At 47.9% G+C, this 23059-nt stretch overlaps 1 protein-coding gene across 2 annotated transcripts; it reads right to left on the reverse strand.

Annotated features, from left to right (window-relative positions):
* Positions 1 to 362: 362 nt before the first annotated feature.
* LOC111080154 (developmental protein eyes absent) lies at positions 363 to 21508 on the reverse strand. 2 transcript variants are annotated; one of them, XM_022375612.2, is made up of 5 exons: positions 21064 to 21508; positions 6018 to 6064; positions 1623 to 3452; positions 1299 to 1543; positions 363 to 1224 (listed from the first exon to the last, which is right to left on the reverse strand). In XM_022375612.2, the coding sequence occupies exons 1-5, from the start codon at positions 21160 to 21162 to the stop codon at positions 1043 to 1045; spliced, it is 2403 nt and encodes an 800-aa protein (XP_022231304.2). In that variant the 5' UTR covers positions 21163 to 21508; the 3' UTR covers positions 363 to 1042. The 2 variants fall into 2 exon arrangements, with proteins under 2 accessions (XP_022231304.2, XP_022231305.2); XM_022375613.2 differs by lacking the exon at positions 21064 to 21508 and adding an exon at positions 9422 to 9760.
* Positions 21509 to 23059: the final 1551 nt, after the last annotated feature.

A 23059-nucleotide genomic window follows, 5' to 3' on the forward strand; every position in this document is an offset into this window, starting at 1 on the left:
CCGAAAAATATGTGCCCAAGAATCCTCAGTGGCGCCGCCATGCTACCGACGGCCACTGCTGGAACTATGATGATTTTGTGTTTTCAACGTGACAAATCTGGCCGATATTAAAACTGATATTAAACTGTACTACATACTGGTGAGCTTTTGTCTGCGCAGAGGGGCGTAGGCGCGAACTTCAAATGTGAAGATTATGTGTAACTAATTTTAGCGCTAATAAAATCGCGTTAACTTTTTTATCAGGAGAACATACTGAATTTCCTCCATTTTCTATTTATAGGCAATATACATATCTGCGTAGAACAGGACGCTTGTAGTAGTTGGTTTTGCTCTTTTATTAATGTTTTTTTTATATTTTAAATATAGTTTAATATATGCAGCTATATAATAGTTATTTAAAATTTGAATACTACAGTTTTTCGAATTATTTATAATTATGTTTACTCTGCCTCTGAAGGCGCTTTAAACTAAGGACTTTAAACTAATTTTTGTTGTGTTTGCTCCGATCGATCTGCGAGGCTTTCCACTCTGCTGCACAACTTCTGCTCCTCCCTCCCTCCCTCGATTCGCGCTTCGATCCGCTTCGGTCTGGTATCATTGATTGCTACTCTAAGGTGCTAAATACGTATATCGTTAATTCATTAATTTAATTATACAATTGAAACAACAACAATGCAATTTCGTGCGGCTGCTGGCGAGAACTGTTTGCTGTTGCTGTTGCGATAGTTGGATTAGGTTTTTGTTGTTCTTTAAAACTATATAATACAATAAAGTCTTGGCGTTAAAATATAAATTGTTTAAACAAAATAATTAAATTATTTTGCGCTGGTTTACAGTTAACCGTTAACAGTTTTCATATCTCACACACCCACATGCACACACACACACACACACACAGACACACATTAAATAAATTAATAAAAACATTTTGCTGTTTGTACTCAAAACTGCTTCGAGCGGCCAACTTCCATACGGGATGGATGCATACAGATTCGCTACAGTTTCCGCTTCCACTTCCACTTCCGATTCATAGTTTGGCCTTTCATAAGAAGCCCATGTCGAGGGCAGTGTAGAGGGCGCGTATGTCGCTGTGGGCCGAGATGCGCCAGAAGGGGAAGTTCATGGCCTTGGCGGCGGACTCCTCTTCGGCGCCATCGCCAATCACCACGTAGGTGCTCTTGCGGCCGAAGCGTGTCACGATCCGCTCATAGCAGGTTTCCTGGCCTACAGCACATAAAGAGAGAATGTTAGCACCCAGCACCGATTGGGAATGAATTGTCTCCACTGAGTCCACTCACCGATTTTGTGCGCACTGTAGATGTTCTCGATGTTGAAGATGCTGCCCAGGCCGAAGAGCAGCACCTTGGCCAGCGCCGGGGCCAGCTGCGTGGAGGTGACCAGCACATTGACGCAGTTCTCGCGCTGCGAAATCATGCTGAGGCACTTGAGCGCCAGCGTGGCCCAGTTGTCCGTAGCCACCTCGATCTCTGAGCGTATCTGCAGCCAGGCCTCGCGCTTGCCGGGTCCCAGCAGCGTGCCGACACTGCAATGGAAGGGACGAAAGGATGTTGCGTTAGTGGACAAGCGCTTTAAATTGAAATCCAAATTTATTGTGTACTTACTTTCCCCTGTAGCTGTTGTAGATGTCCTTGATCTTGCGATAGCGAAACGCGAGCTTGCGCATCCAGTCGACGCCGCCGCGCACTCCCGTGGGCAGGCAGAGATTGGGTGGCGCGCCGGGCGGTGTGCCCGTGTGGAAGCCGTCGGTGGCAAAGTTGTAGGCGCTCAGGTCCTGGCCGTTGTCGTCGGAGCTGACGTCGTCGATGTGCACCTGGTCGCACTCCTCGATCTCGTTGAAGAAGAAGTGCGTATCGGCCATGTTGAAGACCATCTCCTCCATGCGGAAGGCGATGGTCATCAGGGTGCTGTGGTCTTTGGTATAGCGATTCGCGTAGCTGCCCGACAGCAGCGTGTGGAAGATGATCAGGGTCTCGTCCAGGTCCCACACGAACACCCGCTCCGGCGGCTTCACCGCCTCGCTGTTGCCCGTATCCGAGGCTGTGCTGCGTGTGGGGCTCGGCTGCTGGTGCCGCCGGCCGCGCGCGCGTCCCGTCTTGCCGGTGGGCGTTGTCTTGGTGGCCGATGCACTCGAGGAGCCCGCCGTGCCCACGCTGCTGCCGCCGCTGGAATTGAGGGCGGCCGCGGCAGCTGCAACAGCGGCAGCAGAGCCGGCCGTACCGCCGCTGGTGGCCAGGCCCGAGGCGGCGTTGGGTGAGATCGGCAGCGGGGAGTGCGGCGAGTGGGTGGCGTGGTGCACGGGCGTCGTCGAGTGCGTGTCCGTGGGGCTCTCGGAGAGGTTGGAGGAGGCGGCCACATGGAAGCCGTGCCCGTGGCTGGCGCTCGAGCTCGGCGAGCTGACCGCGTACGGCGAGTAGTTGGCCGGATTGTAGTAGTTGCCGTACTGCTCGTTGTAGTAGCCGCCGTAGTCCTGCTGCGCGAAGTTGTTGTAGCCCGCGTACGGATTGCTGTACAGCTGCGAGTTGTTGTTGCCCCCGCTGGCATAGGTGGGCGTCAGATAGGCAGCCGCCGCCGCCGCTGCCCCCGGCTCCATCTTGGCCTGCCGCGCAGCCGTGGCGGCCGCATAGGGCGCTCCGTAGCCGGAGTAGAACGGCGGCGGCGTGTACTGCTGCATGCTGTTGTAGTAGTAGTAGTCGTGCTTTCCGTCGTACACGGCCGCAGCGGCGGCGGCCACGGCCGACGAGTTGACGGCCGCCGCCGTGCTGCTGTCCAGCGGATTGGAGGCAGTGCAGCCGTAGAGATTGGGCCCGCTGCTGACTGACGTCACCACGCCGTTGTCCAGCGCCGCATGCACTTGGCCGGGACTGCGCGACTCCGACTTGACGGCCGCTCCCGAGCCACTGCCATCGTGCGTCCAGTGCGCCATCACAGAGCCCCCGCTGACGCCATCCTCGACCGCCCCGCCGCCGCTGGCCTGCTGATATGTGGAGAAGCTGCTGCTGGCCGACTGAGCGAAGCTGGAGGCGGCCGCCAGGCTGCAGCTGCTCGGATTCGCATTGGCATTGGGGTTGCCGTTCACATGCGGATTACTGGCCGCATAGTGGCCGCTCAGCGAGGCCAGGGAGCTGATTGTCGGCTGCAGCGGCTGGCTCTGTGGCGGCAGTCCCAAAGGACTGCACTGTCCTACCACGCCCACGCCCACCCCAACGCCGACACCAACGCCCACACCGACGCCCATGCTGGCCCCGGCGCTACTTGGTCCATTGCTGGCCAACACGGTGCCGGGATGTGTCTGCTGCTGCTGCTGTTGGCTCTGTTGCTGCTGCTGCTGCTGCTGTTGCTGCTGCTGCTGCTGTTGCTGCTGTTGCTGTTGGGTGTGTGGCTGGTTCTGCTGTTGCTGTTGTTGCTGCTGCTGCTGTGAGAGATTGCAGAGGCTGTAAAAGATAATCGAATAATTAGTAAGGAAAGCCATAGACATAGATGGGCATCAAGAGTACAAAATAAGTGCCAGATATTCCCAGATATAAAGCCGTGAAAACAAGGGGCTGGGGGAGTTCCTGCAATGACTCTCAAAACCTCTCAAAACATGGAACACTAACCCAGACACTCCAAATCCCAGTAGAATCCATCAGATTCACATTTAAGAAAGAGAGTGAGTGAGAGAGAGAGCGGGTGAGGACGAGTGAACCTTTGGCTCGTTAAGGAAACTCATAAAATGTTTTCCAATAATCTTTAAACAACCATAAAATTAACGGCACGTTGTTCGATGTTCGTTGTTTGCCCATGGGTCTGGTCTGGTCTCTGGTCTGGTCTGCCTGCCCCATAACCGAAGTCAAGTGTGTCCCAGAGCCCAGTCCCAGAGCCCAGAGCCCAGTTCCAGTCCCAGTTCCAGACTAAAGGGCTCTTTAAAATCTTGTCAAGTGTTATAAATATTTTTCTACGATCTCTCTCTCTCTCTCTCTCGCTCGCTCGCTGGCCTTTGCTGCGTTCTGCGTTATTTACTTGGATTTGTATGAGAAAAGGAAATCGTTTTCGGGCTGCCTTTTCGGGGCACTTGAGAGGCTCGTTCATGCCTTGCCCCTCGCCCCTGGCATGTGCGGACAATACCCGGACAAGTCCCGTTCAACTGTGTGCCCCCCGCCCCCCTGGTCACGGGTAGGACATGTGTGCAGCAAATGTCGAAATGCCCAAAACGAGCGACCGGCGACAAATATTTTTTTTTGTATATTTTACGATTTGTGTTCTTGTTGCTGTTGTTGTTTGCTCTGTGTATTATTGTGTGCCCTCGTCGATATTATTATTCTTATTATTATTATTTAAGTAGAAACAATTGCCGCTCAAATGAGAAGTGCACTAATTGAAAAATCCTTAAGGCAGCCCCCAATAAAAATTAAATAAAAAACCCAAACTGCAGCATAAATCACCCGAAAAAAAAACAAAACAATGAAAAATGCTCAGACACAGAAATAATGTTACACCGAGAAATGGGAAATAGACAAAATGGGGGAGTATTTCTTCTGGTAATACAATCCTTTTCGTCAGCAATTAAATGGAGTTGCCATCCCCCCACCCACCCGCACCCGCATGCCGCACAGAACACCGTGCACCGTTATACAACAATCAGCTGGGCAGCCCAGAGATGTGGGGGGAATGTGTGTGTGACCTCTTCTTGTCATTGGAATTGTGACTCCCCATCGCAGTTCTGTGTGAGCGATTAATGATCTCTCAATCTCTTCATTTAGCATGGAAAACATATATATAAATACGATCCACAAACTTGCCTATTCCATTGCGGATATATTTGATTAAAGCCAATTTCTTCCAATCAAAACTTCTTCTTCTATTTCAGTTAAAAATATTAAATCCCTCCCAATCTTCAGGGCAAACTTTATATAATAATAATAATGAGATGATTTGGAGGAACCCCCTTCTTATAGATTTATAACATCTCCCATTCTTTCCCCGCTGTTTCTTCTATGCTTTACCCCTTGAGTTCGTTCTCCCCTTTTTGGTTTCGAAAAGTTTGTAACAATTTTTCATAATTTTAATAGGAAGGTAAATTAAGTGCCCAATTTCCAGTGGAATCTGACACCTCGAGATGATTTTCTTTTGGCCGGGCGGGGCGGGGCAGGGAGACATTTATCTTGCGAGCACACAAGACGTACACAAAGGGGAGCCAGCTGGGGGAGGAAGAGCATATTTTCGCTGTGAAAAACGACGCGTGCGCTGAATGGGGGCTGGCGATGGTTTTTTTTTTTTTTTTTTGGGTGTTTTGAGTGATCCAACATTTTGAGTGGATTTTCGCCCTCTGAATGCTGTGCGTAGCCAATGGGAGATTTATACAAATTATAACGAACATTATTAAAGAGTGGTAGAGAGGGGGGGAGAGGAAGATGAGGTCTTTAGGACTAAGCCGCAACTGTTGCCGCCCTGAAGCCCCCTTTAAGTAGTTGGGCCTCTGCTCTCAGCATGGCCCTTGGCAAGTGTTAAGTGCTCTGACACTTTTCCGCTCATCTTCTTTGTGTCTGGCTCTGTCTCTGGTGGTTCTGGCTCTGCTTCTGGCTCTGGTTCTGGTTCTGGCTCTGGCTCTCTTCTGTGTCACATCTGAAGCGTGCACCGAATTCTTTGAATCGTTCAAAACGAGGCAGGCATGTGTCAGGTTGTGAGGGCCACATGCAAAATACTTGTGAGAGTGTATGCCCCTGCCCCTGACCCTGCCCCAGGCCATGCCTCTCGCTTCGTTTCAATTGAAACCAATTGAAGATGGTTTGGTACCAATCCCCGTTCCAATCCTCGTCCCTGACCCTCACCAAGTGTGAGGGATTTCCTTTACTTTCCTTTCTGTTGTGTTCTTTTCTGTTCTGTTCTGTTCTGTTACAAATTGTCTACGCTTACAGCTGTGAACCTTTTTTGTGGAGGTCCTCGAATGGGATACGGATAGGAAATACTTGTGGGATGTGGCATGTGGCATGTGGGATGTGGCATGAGGGAGTACATACCGATTGCGTTCATGTGTATCCGTGTGCTCTGTCTTGGGACGTTTAACCTGCAAATCAGATGGAAGAAAATACACAAAAATTAGTAAAGAAAAAACACAACACCAAATACAATGCAGAATAAATTTAATATACTTGTATGCCGCACGAGAAATTATATAAAGCGGAAGAATTTGTTTATAAACAACTCAGCACCTCAGACACTGATCGGTCTGCTGTCTCCCCTCGCAATCGCTGACACCTGCACTTCCCACAAATGAAACTTTATTTGGGTTATGGACTGACTACTGTCTTGCCCAACAAAAAAAAAACGGCGAATTTTACATAATTTTCCATCAGCTACTTGCTGCCGCAGCGAATTTCGAACGCAGCCTGCGTGGGAAAAAGTTTTATTCGATTCAAAATTTACTACCCAGAGTTTGTCGGATGTGCGGCGCCATTTAGGGGACACACAGCATGAGGGGAAGGTGCAGCAGCAGGTGGTGCGACAGATAGTACGGGGGGGGGGGCAGAAGCTTTCGATAAGGAAATGTCACTGGCCAACGTGGAGAAGGAGCTTTAGTTGATAAGAGCTGCGCAATGATAGGAGAATGAAGTGTTTTTTGGTAGGCAGAGAGGATAATGACAGAATGCAGCGGAATCTTTAAGCTGGAATTAATTCAGGAAATAGAGCAGCCTGCATAGAAAATAAACATTAGCTGGAAATAATTAAGGGAATAATTATTATTTATTTTATACTGCTGGATAGAGCTCTTCCAGCTGCAGCCCCAAAACGATGGACACTCCATCCCTAAAAGCGGTAAGCATTAAGCATTAATCGGCTAAGTAAGTTTGACAAATGCCAAATGCAGCGAAGGGAAGTCCAACGGCCAACGGCAAACGGCAAACAAATTTATGCAAATCGAACGGAAGCCAGAGCCCACATCCAGGTGCTGGAATGTGTCCTGCCCACCCTCTGAGTGTGGCAGCAGCAGCAGCACTCCAAGATAAAAAAAAAAAAAAAAGAAAAAAAAAGTTGAGCTGCTTTTTGGTTGACAGCTTCTCCGTAGCGAGCTGCAGATCTCCCGCCCGATGACCACACGCACGCACTGTCCATCATCTGGCGATCCGTTTGGTGGGGGATCCGTATTGGGGGGATGGGGGTGTGCAAATTTGTCGTCGGGCAACACGCGCATGCGCGACGAACGCTCCACGAACGGTAGCGTTTCAGCGCGAATCGCCTGGAGGGGCAGACCCGACCCGAACCGACCCGACCGGTGAGCATCGGCCGCGAGAGCATTGAGCATTGCGTGTTGCACGAGCATCCCGTATACGAATACGAATCCGAATTCGAAGGTGGTAGGGAAAGGGGTGGACTGAGGGGTGTGGGGTGTGGGGGTGCTTGCAGGAGATGAAGTAAAGATCCAAATGCAACCTTTTACTAAACTAATTTATGGCACAAGCTGACAACGTAAACATTAACACAGACAACGGACAAGAGCAGAGAGCGGCACTGGGGGTGCGCGAGTGCCAGGCAGGGGGCTGGTCAAAGCTGCAGAGAACTGCAGAGCGAGCGAGCAAGAGAGACAAACACACAGACAGACAGACAGTGAGTGAGAGAGAGAGAGAGAGAGAGAGCTCGAGCTCGCTGTAGACCTGTTTTCGAGGCATCTTTAACGAAATTCCAGTGATCGTAATCTCTTTGTCTCTTCTGCTGCTTTAGAAGAAGATTAAAACACACACAGACGAACGGACAGGGAGACAGGGACAGGGAGACAGGGAGACAGGGAGGAGGAGGAGTAGACACAGAGCCCAGAGACACAGAGACACAGAACAAAAGACGACAAGAAGACGGCGACAAATTTTTTATTAACCTGGCCCTAAGCCTGCCCCTGCCTCTGTCCCTGTCCCTGTCCCTGACTTCAACTCCAACTTCGACTTCGATTCGGGGATACCCCCATCCTCAGCTTGATAAGCATCAAAATTTGTTTCTTCGTCGGGCCCTAATACCCCTTCCCCCCACCGACTGACCTGACCGGACCATCCTTTAACACTTTGGCACGTTAATTACGTTCGGGGCCACAATCATCGCATCATCGTATAATCAACAATCGCCAAGTGTCAATCGCTGGGGCCATAATCAATATTTTGACTCTCCAAAGTCCCCCCCTGCCCTCCCTGCTCTCTGCCCTCACCTAAGCCATGCTCTTGGACAGAGTTATTCTCTTTGTCATAAATTACATGCAGCGCGGCGTATTGTCGCAGTTGAATTATGGCGTGTTAATTTTTACGATTACGGCTTAAACTTAATTAAAATGTGATTAATGTCGCTGCTCGAGCTGTGGCCCAGCGTCCGTTCGGCTTTTGTGGGCCAGGCTCTGCTCTTTAAATTCTCATAAACCCAGTCGCAGCCAGCGAGAGCGCGAGAGAGAGAGCGGAGAATGGAGAGTGCAAGTGGATGGCAGAGCAATGGCAGAGACCTGTGCAAGTGCTGTAATTTATGCTCTATTAATATTTCTCCTTAAACATCATCCAGCTGTACTTTCAGTGGAACCCCCACCCCCTGCCACCAATCCTATAGCCCCCATGCAAGTTCCACGTTCGTGATGTTTCCTCAAAGATTTTACTTTGTCTTAGACCTAGGTTGAGGCAGCCATAAAAGCTTTTGCGGATACGACTACTCGTAGTACTTATGTACATATGTCTGGTATGGCATGTGGATTCCATTGAATCCTATTGAGATGCTGATTCGGCAAAGAGTTTTCAATGGGAATATTCCAATGTGGAATGTGCAAGAAAATGCCTATAAGAAATGTCGAAAATGGAGAATTAAATGATGATATTAGATCTTCAAATGTTGTAGCACCATCGGCAAGTTGGCCTGCTGCAGCAGAGGCAGTTTCATCCAAGATCCCCCCAGTTGACTTTTTACAGCCTTTCAGCCCTCCCAATTTAAGCCGATTATGATGTTCTGTGTTGGCCAATTGTGGTCAGGTGCACAATGTACATAATCTTAATACCCATTTAGGTAACTGAACTCGGATATTGTTCAGCTTAAGCTTGCTTTGATTTATGTTTAAAGTTTTCCATGATCACCAAAACCCCCCAATAAACAAACTTTGCAAGCTCTCCGCTCTCAGGTCTCAGCTCTAAGATCCATAACCATAGCCAGTAATCCCACAGCTCCAAACTAAAGTTGGTTTCTTCGTGTCTAAGCATTGCTGGGAGAAGCCCCACAATCGCACCACCAAGGAAGCTGCCAATGGCCAATAATAACAATAACCATAGCAATGGCAATAGCTATAGGAATAGCAATGAAACAAACATTAACCGACGGCACAGACACAGACTGAAAGCGGTTTTCCACATCACTTGTAGAGCTTCTCTTGCGAATAGATCTCAGCGACATTGTATGATTATTTGATTACCTTTGGCTCGATCATTTTGTCAATTAATCCGCAGCGCGGGGCTGCATAGTTGTAGGGCATGAGGGTGACCATTCTGAAGAACTTTCACTGGGAACCAAAAACACAAAACACAAAACACAAACAAACGAACGAACGAATGATTGGAGGATTCCGATGATAAAGATGTTTTGAAATTAAATGCCTTTACAGTGGGTTTAGCATGCGGCACAAAACACACATCACATGCGAGGAATAAGCAGAAGTGCACACGAGAAATAATATATACATATATCTATGAGATTTTGCGGGTTCTAGAGACTCGACGACCGACTCGACCGGTTCCCGTAGCGTACGCTTTGAATGGCTCGAATCGAATGAATGTGAAATGTGGATGAAACAGCACCAGGCCAGAGCGCAGCCCAGCCCCGGGGAAACACTCAGCCACTCAGCACTCACAGCACTCAACACTCAACAACGCACTCAATTGAGTGCCGGCGATGTTTGAGTGAAAATCTCAGCATTGGATGGCGGCGGGCACTCGGAACGAGTTCGTGCGAGCAGTCGGCGAGCCATATGGCCGACTCTTTTCCGCGCACACACACGCCGCATGGCTAGACTCCGCCCCCCCATGATGGAACAGGGGTGGTCGGTCCGGTACAACCAACAAAAACCAACAACCACTTTTCCATGCGTAAAGTTTTGTTTTCAAATTTTTTTTATGGTTTGTTTCGTTCGCTTCTTGGAGTTTGAAGAGATTTTCTCCGTTGGCGAGATGCGGGCGAATGCCCATTGTCAATGGGGATTTGCCGCTGGCCAACGCCATTCGAAATTCGAAATTCGTAAATCCGAAATCTTGTTCCAATGCGCATAAATTAATTAACAATTCGAGGGCCTCTGTTGATCCGATGCTCTGGTGGGCATTATACAAATTAATAAACTAATCAGATGAGTATTTCGAATACGCGCATTTTCAATGGGAACCGACAGCCATTTTATGGCAATCATAAAACACCAAACAACCAAACAACCAAAACCAAAAATCTCGGGTAATTCAAGACGCTCCAAAAAGTTATTGGTTTTTGGGCGGTTTCTGCTCTTTTTTTTTCCATTCATTTGTTGATTTTTGTGTAACGTAACGTATTAGAAAAGGAGCTCCCCGAATACCCCGAATAGTATTAAATACATTCATGTAGGGGCATGTAAGGCGAGACGAAGCGTGCTGGCTATAGTGTATCCGCCGATACGCGATATCTCATCGGGTCTGCTGTCGGGTGGCATGTCTGATGTCTGACCCGCGAGAGCCACAAAACAAATTGGCATCTAATCAAAAATCACAGGCCCCCCCCACCGCCATTCGTGAATCACTTTCGCTGGTAATTGGGAACAATAAACAAGATGGAGGTGGAGCGACATTAATGGTTTTAAATCATCGCCGGGAAATGCTTTAATTTTGATGGGATTTCCCTCTGAAGTTTTCATTTAGCTGCGAATTAGTCCAAAGAGCGTTGTGTTACTGCCTACACTTTAGAAAGCGAACTTTAAACCTGAATATTAAATTACTAATCAAGAAAAAGGCTCCTGGTGCTATCTCATAAACAATCGCACACAATTGCACATTTATTGATTTATTTATATATACAAATGCCCGTCGCCAGTTGCTGCAAACAACTTGTAAACGATTTTTATTGATTTAACACTTAATTTTTTTGCTCAATCGTCTAAACAAACATTGACGGGGAAGGAGCCCGTCCGTCGCCAGTCGCCAGTCGTCTGAGGTTCGCTTGGGGCGTCTGCAGATGAGGTTTCACGTAAACACAGAAGCAATTGCAGTTGCATAAACAGAATTCGACTCATATGCAGCGGAATTCTGCCCACAAAGCTTACTCACTCCCACAACAACTCCCTGGAGGCAGAGTTCTGTTTCTGTTTCTGTTTCTGGAAAAGTGAAAACAAAACAAAAGCCTAGCGAAAGTAATTCGAATCGAAGGGCAATCTTAATTATCTATCGATTGTCAGGTGGAAGAGTATCCGTTTGTTTTGGGCACAGCTTAAAGAGTTTCAAATGGCGGAGCACCCAGCCCGATGACCTCTGGGGGTAAATGGTTCGCTCACTTGGGCATTAAATTTGCCTTAATCGCTTTAGCACGATCGTGAGACAACATGTCGTCAATTATATCTACGATGATCAGCAGCAGTGGGCAGCAGCAGTGCCCCCTGTCCCTGCCCCTGCTCCAGAGAGCCAGAGTACAAACTCGCATCTCCCCACTGAAGATTCCCCCGCCCCACTTTGAGCATCTTCTGTAAACAAATCTGCGCACAATTTGCTGCATTTGCAGATATTTCTTGGTGGGGCCTGCCCTGCCCTGCCCTGCCCTGGTCCGGTCTGGTCTGGTCTGGACTTCTGGCATGTTGCTGATGCTGAGAGTTGCACATTTGTCGTGGACCGGTTGCCGATCGTCCATCCTGTTCTCCTTCATACAGCACCCTGCTCCCTGCTGCCTGCCCCTTTTGTTGAACGTGCTGATCGTGCGACTGCCACACAATGGTGGCTCAGAGTTCGGCCGGGTGCGGTGGGGGGATGGCAGAGGCTGGGCCCGAAAGTGTTTAAGATTTACGTTCGGTTTTGATCGGGCTGGACCTCCCCGAGTGTTGTATTAATTTTACACAGCCTTTGAGGCGATGCAGAGGATCGGATCGGATCGGATCGGCAAGGCCTGCTTGCGGGCGCCATTTTAATGCCAAAGTTTTAACACCTGAGTCGAGCACATTTGTTGCCATGTTCGCATTCTTACAACTTGATCTGGGCCCCATGGATGTGGCTGTTTATCTGTTCTCCTCTGGCTCTGACTCTGCCTGTTCCTGTTGCACATCTAGATAAGGACTTCAGACTCTAAAACATTGAATGGCTTGTTTCGTGTCATTTTGTTGGGTTCTCTCTGCCTACGAATCTCTCTGCTTTTATTTATTTTTTGTACTGTTATTTTTGCACAGTTCAAAAGTCATCAGGGAAATGCGTCATTCGAATGGGCATACACGCCTAGGAAGTGGGTCAAATTTTGACAGCCACAGACAAAAATACATAAATACTTCATTTGCATGTTGGCACGAAGCAAAGAATTATTATTCCATTATTTCATTATTCCAACTCGTACTCCTACTCCGCATGGCATAGACCATTTATGCTGATTCTTTGGCTTGGGGTTTCTTCGTTTTGTCAGGGAATTCTTATGCTCTTCAATGAAAAGAATAAAAGATTGTGTAGCCGAATCAACAGAGTCATGCACGAGTATGCATTACTTCCCCTTGATCCGCTTTCCATACACAATCAATTCCCCAGAAACTTGCGAAAACCCCAAGCTAGCTTTTGCAGGTATATTGTGTTTCCCTTTGGAGCCACACAACACATTTTCCACTTGTGTAAATATTTGTATTAAAACAAACTCATTTCTCCGATGAAATCTCAGACGATCAGCTGTTCAAGCGCCGCAGGCAAATACGATCGTAAATCATTCAGATATTGTTCATTCCAGCTGGGAAATATATTTTAGACTTTTTTTTGGTTTTAGATTTTGAGACAAATATTTTATGTGGTCGGTCGATCATTAAAGTGTGGGGGCCCCGACAGCTAGCTACTACTGTGCTGTGCTGGTTCCATAAAAAAGATGAACATAAACTTTGGTTTTATGAATCAAAACTCCCCCCCCAAGGGGGCAAGAATGAAAACAAAGACTTGAACTGTGGACTGTGGAGTGTGAAGTGTGGACTGTGCTCTGTGCTCTGTGGAGTGCATTTTATGTGGGCGTTTTGCTGGGTCTTGATTCCTCGATAAAGAACGAAAATAAACCGAGTCAGGAATTGCATTCTACGATTCACTTGCCCCCAATCCCGATCATGAGTAGCTGATTGAAGCTGATTATGATGATGATGATGATTATGGCCACCAGGGTAGAGCCAGAAATGGTTCGTTTATGCTTTCATTCTAGAGAAAAAATTATGCGGAACCTGTGTTTGTGCTCCGGGCACGTGCCGGGCCGATCCGGGAGTGTTACACATGCAGGTCATGCCAAGGGGCGGCAGAGGGAGAGATTCGGTAGAGAGAATCGCCATGGTGACCCAAGTAAAACAAACATTGGTCAGGAATTTCATTAAAAGCCAGAACCCCAGAGCCCCAGAGCCCAGAGCCCAGAGCCCAGATGCGAGTACGACTGCAATGTGGCGTTCTCTTGGCAACCAAACCCCTCGCTCCACCATCCCCTTTGGTGCCCACCCAACAACCTGCTGGCCCACCCACAGAGAGAAGTGTGTCGCCTGTCACTGGGAATGAGCATCAAAACTCTGCGCCTGGACTTTGGAGTGGGGTATGGGCAGAGGATAGAGTGGATTGTGGGACAGAGGAGAGTGCAGGAGAGTGGTGATTGCTGTGTGGTGCGGGAGGGTGTGGCACGTGCACGGGTGTAGGTGTACAGCACAGCACAGCACGGTTTACCTGTGGGAGCGACTCTCTAATTAATTTAATTATGCGCTCTCGTCTAGCGCGTGTCAAAACGCGAAACAACCAACAACAAAATTAAATACTCACGCCTCGCTGAGCCCTAACCAAGTGCGCCCTCAACTATGCAACGCGAACATATGCTATGGATAAGCCCCAATACCCTGCAAGCCAAGCGGCTGGGAGGGTGTGTTGGACCAGCGCGAACAGCCAGTCCATGGAGGGTGCAATGAAGTTGCTCTGCGCAGGCTATAAAAGAGTGGAAGATGTTAGAATTGGGCAGAACCAAGCAGAAGTATTAAGATTCTTTGGCAAGTCTGAGATTATTCACTCATTGGTTCTCAGACTGAGACTCTTTCATGGCTCTAGCAACAATCACTGCCCTACGAAGGCATGGAAGTTCCGCTTTAGAGAGTATCCCTTTGTCGACTCCGCTGGCCACGACCCTTAACCATATTGCGTTGGTTCCCTGTATTTTTATTTAGTTAAGCGTTGCCAAGCCTATGAAATTGTGAGCTCTCATCCCAATCGCTATCCTCACGGTAACGGCAACGGCAACGATGAGGCATCGCTGACAAATTGAATTTGTAAACTTGCCCCCGCAGCAACAACAAATCATCGGAGACCCCCAGGGATGCTGTTGCTGCTGTTGCTGTTGCTGCTGCTGCGTATGCTGCGAATGTTATGGATGATGGTAATCCTACACCTATGCTCGTACCCGTACCCGTACCCGTACTCGCGCCCTAACCATGATACGCTCCTCTGGATGGACTTTCTAACTTGGTTTCAGCCCGCTGAGTTCTCCATCCTCTCTTATCACCCTTACTGCCCACCCACCCATTTCCCACTCCCCCACTCTCTCACATTCGCTTTTCCGAAAGTGATGATGTGAAATTATAGTAGAGAGCCGCTGTTTGGGTGGTTTACTCCGCCCGACAGTTGGTGGTGGGGGGAGAGGCGTGTCAATCCAGTTTGGGAAAAAAAAAAAACATACACAATTATTAACACTTATTAATGTTGAGGTTTTTGTGTATATGGCACCCCAGGGCTTAAATTAAAGTCATCCCAAGTGCCAAGCAGCTGCCTCAAGTGCCGCACTTGAGTCCCGATCCCCGCGATACGGGGGTTGCAGCAATATGGGGCAGGGAGTGTCCCCCGTACCGTACCGTACCGTACCGTACCACCCGGGCTTTGTCGTTGTTTAAGTAGTCATTAAGATTGAGTGTGGATAAGATTTTTTCACAGCTGGCCACCCCGCCATCACGTCCCGCGTTTCCTTCCGCCCTGGCCCTGCCCTGCCAATTAGCCCACAACCTTTGACTTTTGCCAACTTCCTTCAGGGCAGCGTATCCGTATCTGGATCTAGGGGCCCACCCATCCTATTGACAGCTATTGTCTTCTAATTAAACAACAATGTTGACCTCATTCCCAAGATGTCACGGGTTCGGGTTCGGGTTCAACGATTGCAAAACTTTTTCTTCAATTTTCCACGATTTTTTGGTTGGAAAAATCGTTGGCAAATTATTACAGAAAATGTCAGAAAATTTCGCTGCCTTTGTGTGTTAATTAAAATCGTTGATTGCAACCCTTCAGGCAGCTCCTTGCGTTGTCCTTCAGGTGTGTCTTAACCCTTCTAGTGGCAGTCCAACCCTCCCTACTGGGCATAATCATCTGGCAGGAAGAGTTCTTTGTGTGCTAATAAAGTCACAGGGATGGGCTGGGTTTGCTTAACATTACAATGTTAGAAGGGTGAATAATTCTTTAAAGCTGCTCTGCAAAATTAAATTCAAGTATTTGCCAATTTAAATCAATGCAAACGAAAGAACCTGCTGAATAGCCAACCAAATGATTGCCCAACTTTGCCAGAAATCACTTCACTGCCATTAAAGACAGCAACAAGAGAGCCACAGAGATTCCCTTCGGAACCGCAAACTGTGCCAACTGTGTGCAACACTTCGACGGGCAACTGGCAACCGGCAACCGAATACTTGTGCCTCTCGCACCCCACCCCCCGTCCGCCCGGAACGATTATCAATTTCATCGTATGTGGCAGCCCTAAAGTTGCAACGGATCGGTTTCATTCAGCAGACCTTGGCCACATTTAACTTTTGTGCTGCTTCAGTTCCACAATTGTGCAAAAAAAAAATAAATAATAGAAAAAAAAAAACAAGAAAAAAAAAACAATAAAAAATCTATAAAAAAAAGTTGATTATTTCCGTTAAATTTAATTGCTAGAAAAATTTCATAGCAAGACGAAAAACCCTCCTTTAGAAGTGCAGTGCAAAGGAAAAGCTGAGTTACAGAACCAACTTTTGATGGGAGAACTTTCCATGCCGACCGAGCTACGGGCTCTGCGAACAGGTGCTGCCTGGACTTGAACCGGAATCGGACATCTTTATCGAATTCGAAATCGGAGGCTAAACTCTCCTCACTCCACTACACCAAACAACTGCCGGTGAGAGCTCTCAGCACTCTCTCCTGTAGACGAGAGATCCCATCCCATCCCATCCCATCCCGAATATCGGCATATCGAATTTCGTTTTACCGCCTCGCCAATCAATGGGCAAAATGTGAATGATTTGTTTGTTGGCATTTTGGCTGCCAATTGTCCAAAGTCTGCTTCTGGCACTGCCACTGCCACTGCTGCACTTTTTCCCAAGCCCCGGGAAATGGAAGGAAAATGTGCAACGAGGAAATCTGATATTTTTTTTTTTTTTTGTTGTGCTGCTTAGAGGGCCTGGAAAATTGCTCGGGACCGGAGGGTCAGGCCCCGAACAGGCCGCCATGCATTTCGTGGTAAAAATTATGAAAAAAAAATTCAAGAAAAAGAGAGAAAAAAAAAAAACAAAAACTGTCACGATTGCTAACGAGCAATGGCTTCCCCTTCCCCCATAGTCGGTCCAGGTCCTAGGATTGTCTTCCATCCTGTCTCCCATTCAACCCGTCGAGTCAAAGGTCGCACAAATTTGTCTCAGAAAAAACCGCTTAATTGGTAGGGGGGTAGGGTAGGGGGAGAAGGGACTGGGTTGGGGTTGGGGGTTGGGGGTTGGGTGTGTGGAAAGGGCAGCTGCCTGTCTGCGCCTTTGACTGACAACAGCCACACCCAAGTGAAGCCCGGGAGAGAGGAGCTGAGGAGACCCCAGCCGGAATCTTATCATGCTCCAAGCTGTCTGCCACTTGATTGAACCGGAAATGAGGCGCAACCGCAAAATGGAGTCTTGTTTTCACAGGCTGCGACCACTTGACCCCGCTCAACCCTCTGGCAGTGACACTGTAAAGGAGATTCAAAGTGAACCGAATCGGATATCGCCTTTCCCCTTTCCCCCTTCCATCGTGTATATAGCAGCACACATATAGCCCTTTGCCTACAAAATGTTTTACATCAATTTGTTGCTTAAAGTGCCGCCGAACAGCAACGGCAGCAGCGTCGGCAGCAGCATCACTTTTACCCCAGCTGTCAAATAATTATGACAAGTTCATTTCGTCGCACTTTTGCTCATTTGTTTGGCTCCCATTTATACTCTCGCATCTATTTTTTCCACAATTTTAACAGGAATTTGTGTAAGCAACGCAAGCAAGCACATCTGCCCACCAATTACCGGAGCGTTGTAAGATTCTGTGATGCTTTTTGATGTGACAGATGCGTCTCCGTGTCGGCTATGGAGGTGTGCTTTTGCTCCTCTATAGATGGTATTGCTGAAAGAACGGCAAAGCAAAGCAGTTGGGGCAGCAGTTTCTGCTGTTGCTCAAAAGTATGCTAGGATTTATGGCGGAGCCATTAATTGCAATTGTTATAGCGAATAAATCAAGGAGAGATTTGGCATATTTAACAAAAATAATTCAGGCACTCTGATAGCTCTACTTATTGCAGGAATATTCTCCAAAAGTTGATGCTAGTCGCAGTATTAATACACATTTCATTGCGTTAGATCACTCCCTGACACACTGCCGTTGATCTGCCAAACTGTTCGGAATAATTATTCATCGAAATGCGCCCCGTAAAGAGTTCTGTACTATATATAGGAAAGTGCTGGGCTATCTATAGACGAACGGCAGCTCAAAATATGCTGTCGAAAGTGACAATTGATTGCGTACAGACCTTTTTGTCATTTGTGGTTTATTTCTGGACAGCTACCATTCAAATTTAGACCAAAAACTAAACCAAACCGAACCAAAACAAGCCACGAGACGAACAATGAGTCATGAGAGCAAGAGACCTGTGATCCGGGGATCCGGGGGCAGACACAAAGCGAAATCCCTCTCTTGAGGTACAAATATTTGCAATCATTAGTGGGCATTAGAGGATTTGAATCCAGCGGAAGGCAAAGGAAAGGAAAGGACAACCATCAACCATCAAGCATCAAGCATCAAGCAACTCTCATCAGGCTGCTCTAATTTTTGCTGGGCATCTTTCTTTGCTGCTGCTGACAGGCGACATAAAACAGGATAAAAAGGACTAAGCAGCGTCGCCAGTTGAGCGGATTATGGGCCTCAACAAAGGGCTCTCTCATCACTCTCTTTCTCTGAGAGTGGGCCCAAGGGATAAACCTGCTCGTGGCTTGTAGCTCGTAGTTCGTGTCTTGTTCCTGAATGTAATTCAAGTAAATATTATTCATGCAAATTTATGCCGGCACGGCACACATTTTGTGGTTTTCCCAAGGAATCACGAATTATGTCAGGCGAAAAGTAGGCGATAAGCGTGTAGACATGCAAAGGTTAACCAAAAGGGGGAGCTCCACTCTGACCAGTCAGTGGAATTCTTGAGGAACAGATCCAAATAAACAAAGAATAATACAGATAAGCCCAGAGTTAGGTAACTCGTAACAAATTGATTATTCAGTGGAATTCTTCAGCTCATCTGCTCTGTGCACAAATAAACAGAGACCAGATGCAAGGACAAGGACCCTGAAATCACGTTGACAACGAGCATAATCATCATAATTCAATACAAAACTCGTGCCAGTGTGGAGCTCTGCTCCATCTCTGAGATTTGTTTATTGATCTTGTCCGGCAGAGCATTGACCATGGCTACCGAAATATTGCGCAGATTTGCTGCCAGATCACAGCTTGGCGAAACTTTCGTATAAACAAACAAACAAACAAGTTCATTTGCCGGAGCGAATTGGACAATATGTACTACGATCTCAGGCTCAGATCTCAGAGATCTCAGGGAGCTGCTGCTGCTGCTGCTCAGTCGTAACAGGTAGCTGGAGATACAGAAGAGGAGATTGTGCACTTCCTGTGCCACGCCCCAGACAAACATTTGCCACTTAAGCCGGGGAGGGAGAGCGTACACAGCGGACAAAGCGGATTAATAGCAGCAGCAGCAGAAAGATGTCCTGTCCAGGGGATAAACCGATTCACAGATTCACAGATTATGCTGTAAAAATGTCCCCGTCGCTGGACAGACCCGTATAATGAGCTGGAGCCGGCAGCCTGGTTGCAGCACATCCCCAAAAAGGTACTTCCCACCCCCACCCCCCCGCTATAGCAGGACAACATTTAAATTTAATTTTTTGGGCGTGGCTGTAATGGAGAGCGAGCCCACAAAATGAGCAGCGCACCGCAGCGGCAAACGAATTAAAATCCTTATTTCATCTGGAAAAAACCCGCAGAGGCGAAAGTCCTGCGGGCCCACGCCCTTATAGACTGGGGGGGACCCCCAGCTGAAATGTTTATGCTCCCTGGTTGAGGTAGCCTTTCCCCTGATCCATCCTGCATTGTTTGTTGTTATAATGGAAGAGCAGCAGCAGCGGCAGCGGCAGCAGCAGCACCGAAAAGCGCAAGGCATCTGCACGGCATGGCATGGCATGGCACGGTACGGCGTTTGTATGTCCTTTTGTACATTTTGCTGCTCCTTTTCGACTACTCAAATTTCAATGAAATTATCCTCACGGCATTTCACGTCTGCCCCTCTCTTTCTGGCATGCTCTACCTTTCTCTGTCTCTCTCTCTGTCTGTCTGTCTCTCTCTGTGTGAGTGGAACAATGCCGAATAACATTTTTCGCTGAAATTATTTGCTAATGGCCTCAACCAACAACACTCTGGCGCTGTCTCTGTCTCTACTGCTGCTGCTGCTGCTGCTGCTGTCCTTTCGTCCTTATTTTTTTTTTTTTTGCATTTGCATTTATGAGATTTTTGTGTTGTCTCTCTGTTTTCTGTCAAATAGATAAACAAAAATGGCGGCAAGTGACGCTTTTTTTTGTTGTTTGGTGTGTGTTTGTGTTCCTTTGGCTTAGTGCCTTCCACATCGACGGAAGCCATTTTGTTGGATGAGGAAAAACTTTTGTTTGCCCTGGCAACGCCAACAACCTCTCGCAAATTGCTTTGCTCCAAAACTTTGCTCAAGTTACGCGGATGCCAAAAGGATGAGAGAGAGCTGGAGCTGGAGCTGGAGCTGCCTTGGCAACCCTGGCAATCAATAGACAGCCAGAACTCTACAGGACTTGCACACAGACACAACTGTCAATCAAAGGAAACAGCACTGACAGACAACAGACAACAGACGACAGACGAAGGGGATTCATGGATACGTTCAGAATTCCGATCCAAAGATCTGCAATCTCTGCAGCCCTTGACCTACTGCCTTCTTGGGCTGCAGATCCCTTTTGTGGTTTTATTTCTGGTCAGATGATTGCCACTCGATCGACAGGATACGTCTGTGTGTGCTGTGTGCCTTTTGTGCGCACTTAAGCTGAAAATTTCCTACTTCTGTGACTACTGTGCTGCATTGTCTGCTGCTGCTTGCTCGCAGCATTTAAAGGATCACAAATGGCCAAATGCGCAGTAGCATCTTTGATTTCTTACAGTTCACTGTACAGTGCAGCCTATCTGCAAGCAATCTTTCAGCCAGCGCGGAGGCATCTTTCAGCAGCATTAGAGTTTTGTAATTATGAATAATTGATGCGGAAAATATGATCTTCTGGAGTGCTCAGAGTCAGGTTTGCAGAGCCTAAAGAAGAAGTTGCTTTGGTTTTATGTTTGGCTTCTGCTTTAGCTCAAAATTTGTTGGTTATGCAATGGCTGTGTGTCTGTGTGTGGTCTATGAAAAGATTACGCCAGAGAGCTTATAGATAGAGCCTGTCTCTCAGGTGACATTAAGTGAATATTTCTCTTCCTTCCCCGAGTAAATTTGATTAATATTCTTAGTTAAATAAATACATCCTGCACTCACTTTGTAGTAATCCAGCGTTGAGAAGTTCTGACAGGGTACATTATACAACATATTCCAGGTGTTGTAATTGCTGCTGTGACACTGTCGAAAGCTGCACATTGGAAATGTTACAATTCACAAATTAAAAGTTTCCTTGCCATGCTGGAGACTTTTGCCCAAACGATGCACACACACAGATACGATACGGATCGGATCAATTATACATAAATAAAGATACGTTTGATTGAAGTGTCGCATATATGTATTTATTCGGTTTTATTGCACGGCGGCGCACGACACTCGACTGAGCGATGAATAATCAACATTAAATTGTGTTAATCGAGCAGTTCCGTTACGCAAATTAATTTGTGCCAAATTAATTCTTTACGATGTGAATGAATGAATGTATTTTTGTTTTCGTTTTGCTCTCTGACGCTGAAGCTCCACGTCTGGTGCTGGTGCTGGTTCTGGTGCTGGTTCTGTTACTGTTTCTGTTGGTGTTTGCGGTTTCTTTGAGCCGACGGGTCGGAAGCTTTTTGCGTCGTACCGATGTCGAATGTCGCTGTGGTCCACTGTGGCTCTCGCCCGAAATATGACTTAAAGCTGCCTGCTCGGTGCTCGGTGCTCGGTGCTTGGTGCTCATCGCGATGCTCGGATGCCCACAAAGCTGTCGACGTCGTCGCTGTCGTTCGCTCTGGCCTCTCGCTCTCGCTCGCTCTCCCTTGCTCCGCAACGAACCGAACTCGAGATCGCGTTGCTGTGCCGTGCCCTGTTGCCGTCTCGCTTCGCGTGCCGTTTGCCCTTCGGCTGAGACGTGTCTGTTCTGTCTCGCTCTAACCTTAGGGCAGAGCCACTACTGGCACTGGCACTGGCACGGCACACACCGTTTTGAGTGAGTTTTCGTCGTCGTTTCGCTCAGAGGGCGGCGCATCAGGACTTTCACTCCAGCTGGCAGCACTCCAAGCGTAACGGAACATTTGGCGAGAGGAGTTCAGGAATCAGGCAATGCGCGGAGTTGGCAGCCCAGCCCTGGCTGCGGGACTAGTGCTAGGGCTTCCTGGAAGGCCACCGACTCTTGGCTCTTGGCTCTTGGCTGTTGGGGACGGGACCCTACCCTTCCGCGAAGCCCCTGGACTCCGGGGCTAACCCAATTTGGAAACACTTGATTGGGCGCCAGGCAAAATGTCGACTCGCATTAGTCCGGCCAGTCTCTGATACCATGGACAGGCCACAGCCGCTGGTCTTTAGCAAAAAAAAAAAACAAAAACCAAAAATTAAATCACAGTCCAGACTAGGAGACACAAAGGAAATTTGGTGTCCTCTTTTTGGAAGTTTTTTTTTTTGTGGATTTCTTGGGGACTGGCTGGCGTCTGGTCGACGACAACGATCTTTGGAGCAAGTTATCCCTGCACGGCTCACCGCATCGCGACAGTTGTTAACGTGTTTAATTAGCCCTGCAAATTCAATGAATTGCGACAGTAACAGTTAGGCTTAACAGCACAGGAACAACACAGCACAGCCAATGCAGCAACGGAGCAGCAGAGCAACAGCAGTTGGCACCCTCCGTGCACCACTCCCTTGCCAAATATTTGTGCAGCCATTTTGAATTGGAGTCCTGTCCGGGTAGCAGTAGCACAATCCTCCCCCATGACAGACGCATGCGTGGGCATAAAAGCACTCAAAACATTTTCGGGGGGGTGGTTTTTGGGGGTTGGGGGTTGTGGGTTGTTGGGGTTTGGGGGTGGCTCTGTAGCACCCTCAGGGGCGTGTTCCTTCTAATGCCATCCGCATATCCGCATATCCTTTAAGTTTAAGCCCCAAACTAGAGTATAGCTTTAAATTGTTTGCTGCGACTTCTTCCTCCTTTAATGAGACAGATTGGATTTGATGGCCTCGGGTTGATTGGCGTTGGTAGCCGGGAAATCGTTATGGTTTGGGCATTTGTGGGTCCTTGTGGACTAAATTGGGATTGTGTGCGACTTAAATTTCACAGTTATGTAAATGATTATTGAATAAC

This window comes from Drosophila obscura, unplaced genomic scaffold (assembly GCF_018151105.1).
Source record: "Drosophila obscura isolate BZ-5 IFL unplaced genomic scaffold, ASM1815110v1 contig_179, whole genome shotgun sequence".
Classification (NCBI taxonomy): domain Eukaryota; kingdom Metazoa; phylum Arthropoda; class Insecta; order Diptera; family Drosophilidae; genus Drosophila; species Drosophila obscura.

Bases quoted from the DNA above. Each gene is read 5' to 3' on its own strand.
- LOC111080154 (XM_022375612.2), bottom strand. From the start codon at position 21,162: ATGTGCAGCTTTCGACAGTGTCACAGCAGCAATTACAACACCTGGAAT. The intron at 3,453-6,017 runs GTATGTACTCCC...TATCTTTTACAG, and splicing joins GATACACATGAACGCAATCG to CCTCTGCAATCTCTCACAGC. The intron at 1,225-1,298 runs GTGAGTGGACTC...TATGTGCTGTAG, and splicing joins CTACAGTGCGCACAAAATCG to GCCAGGAAACCTGCTATGAG.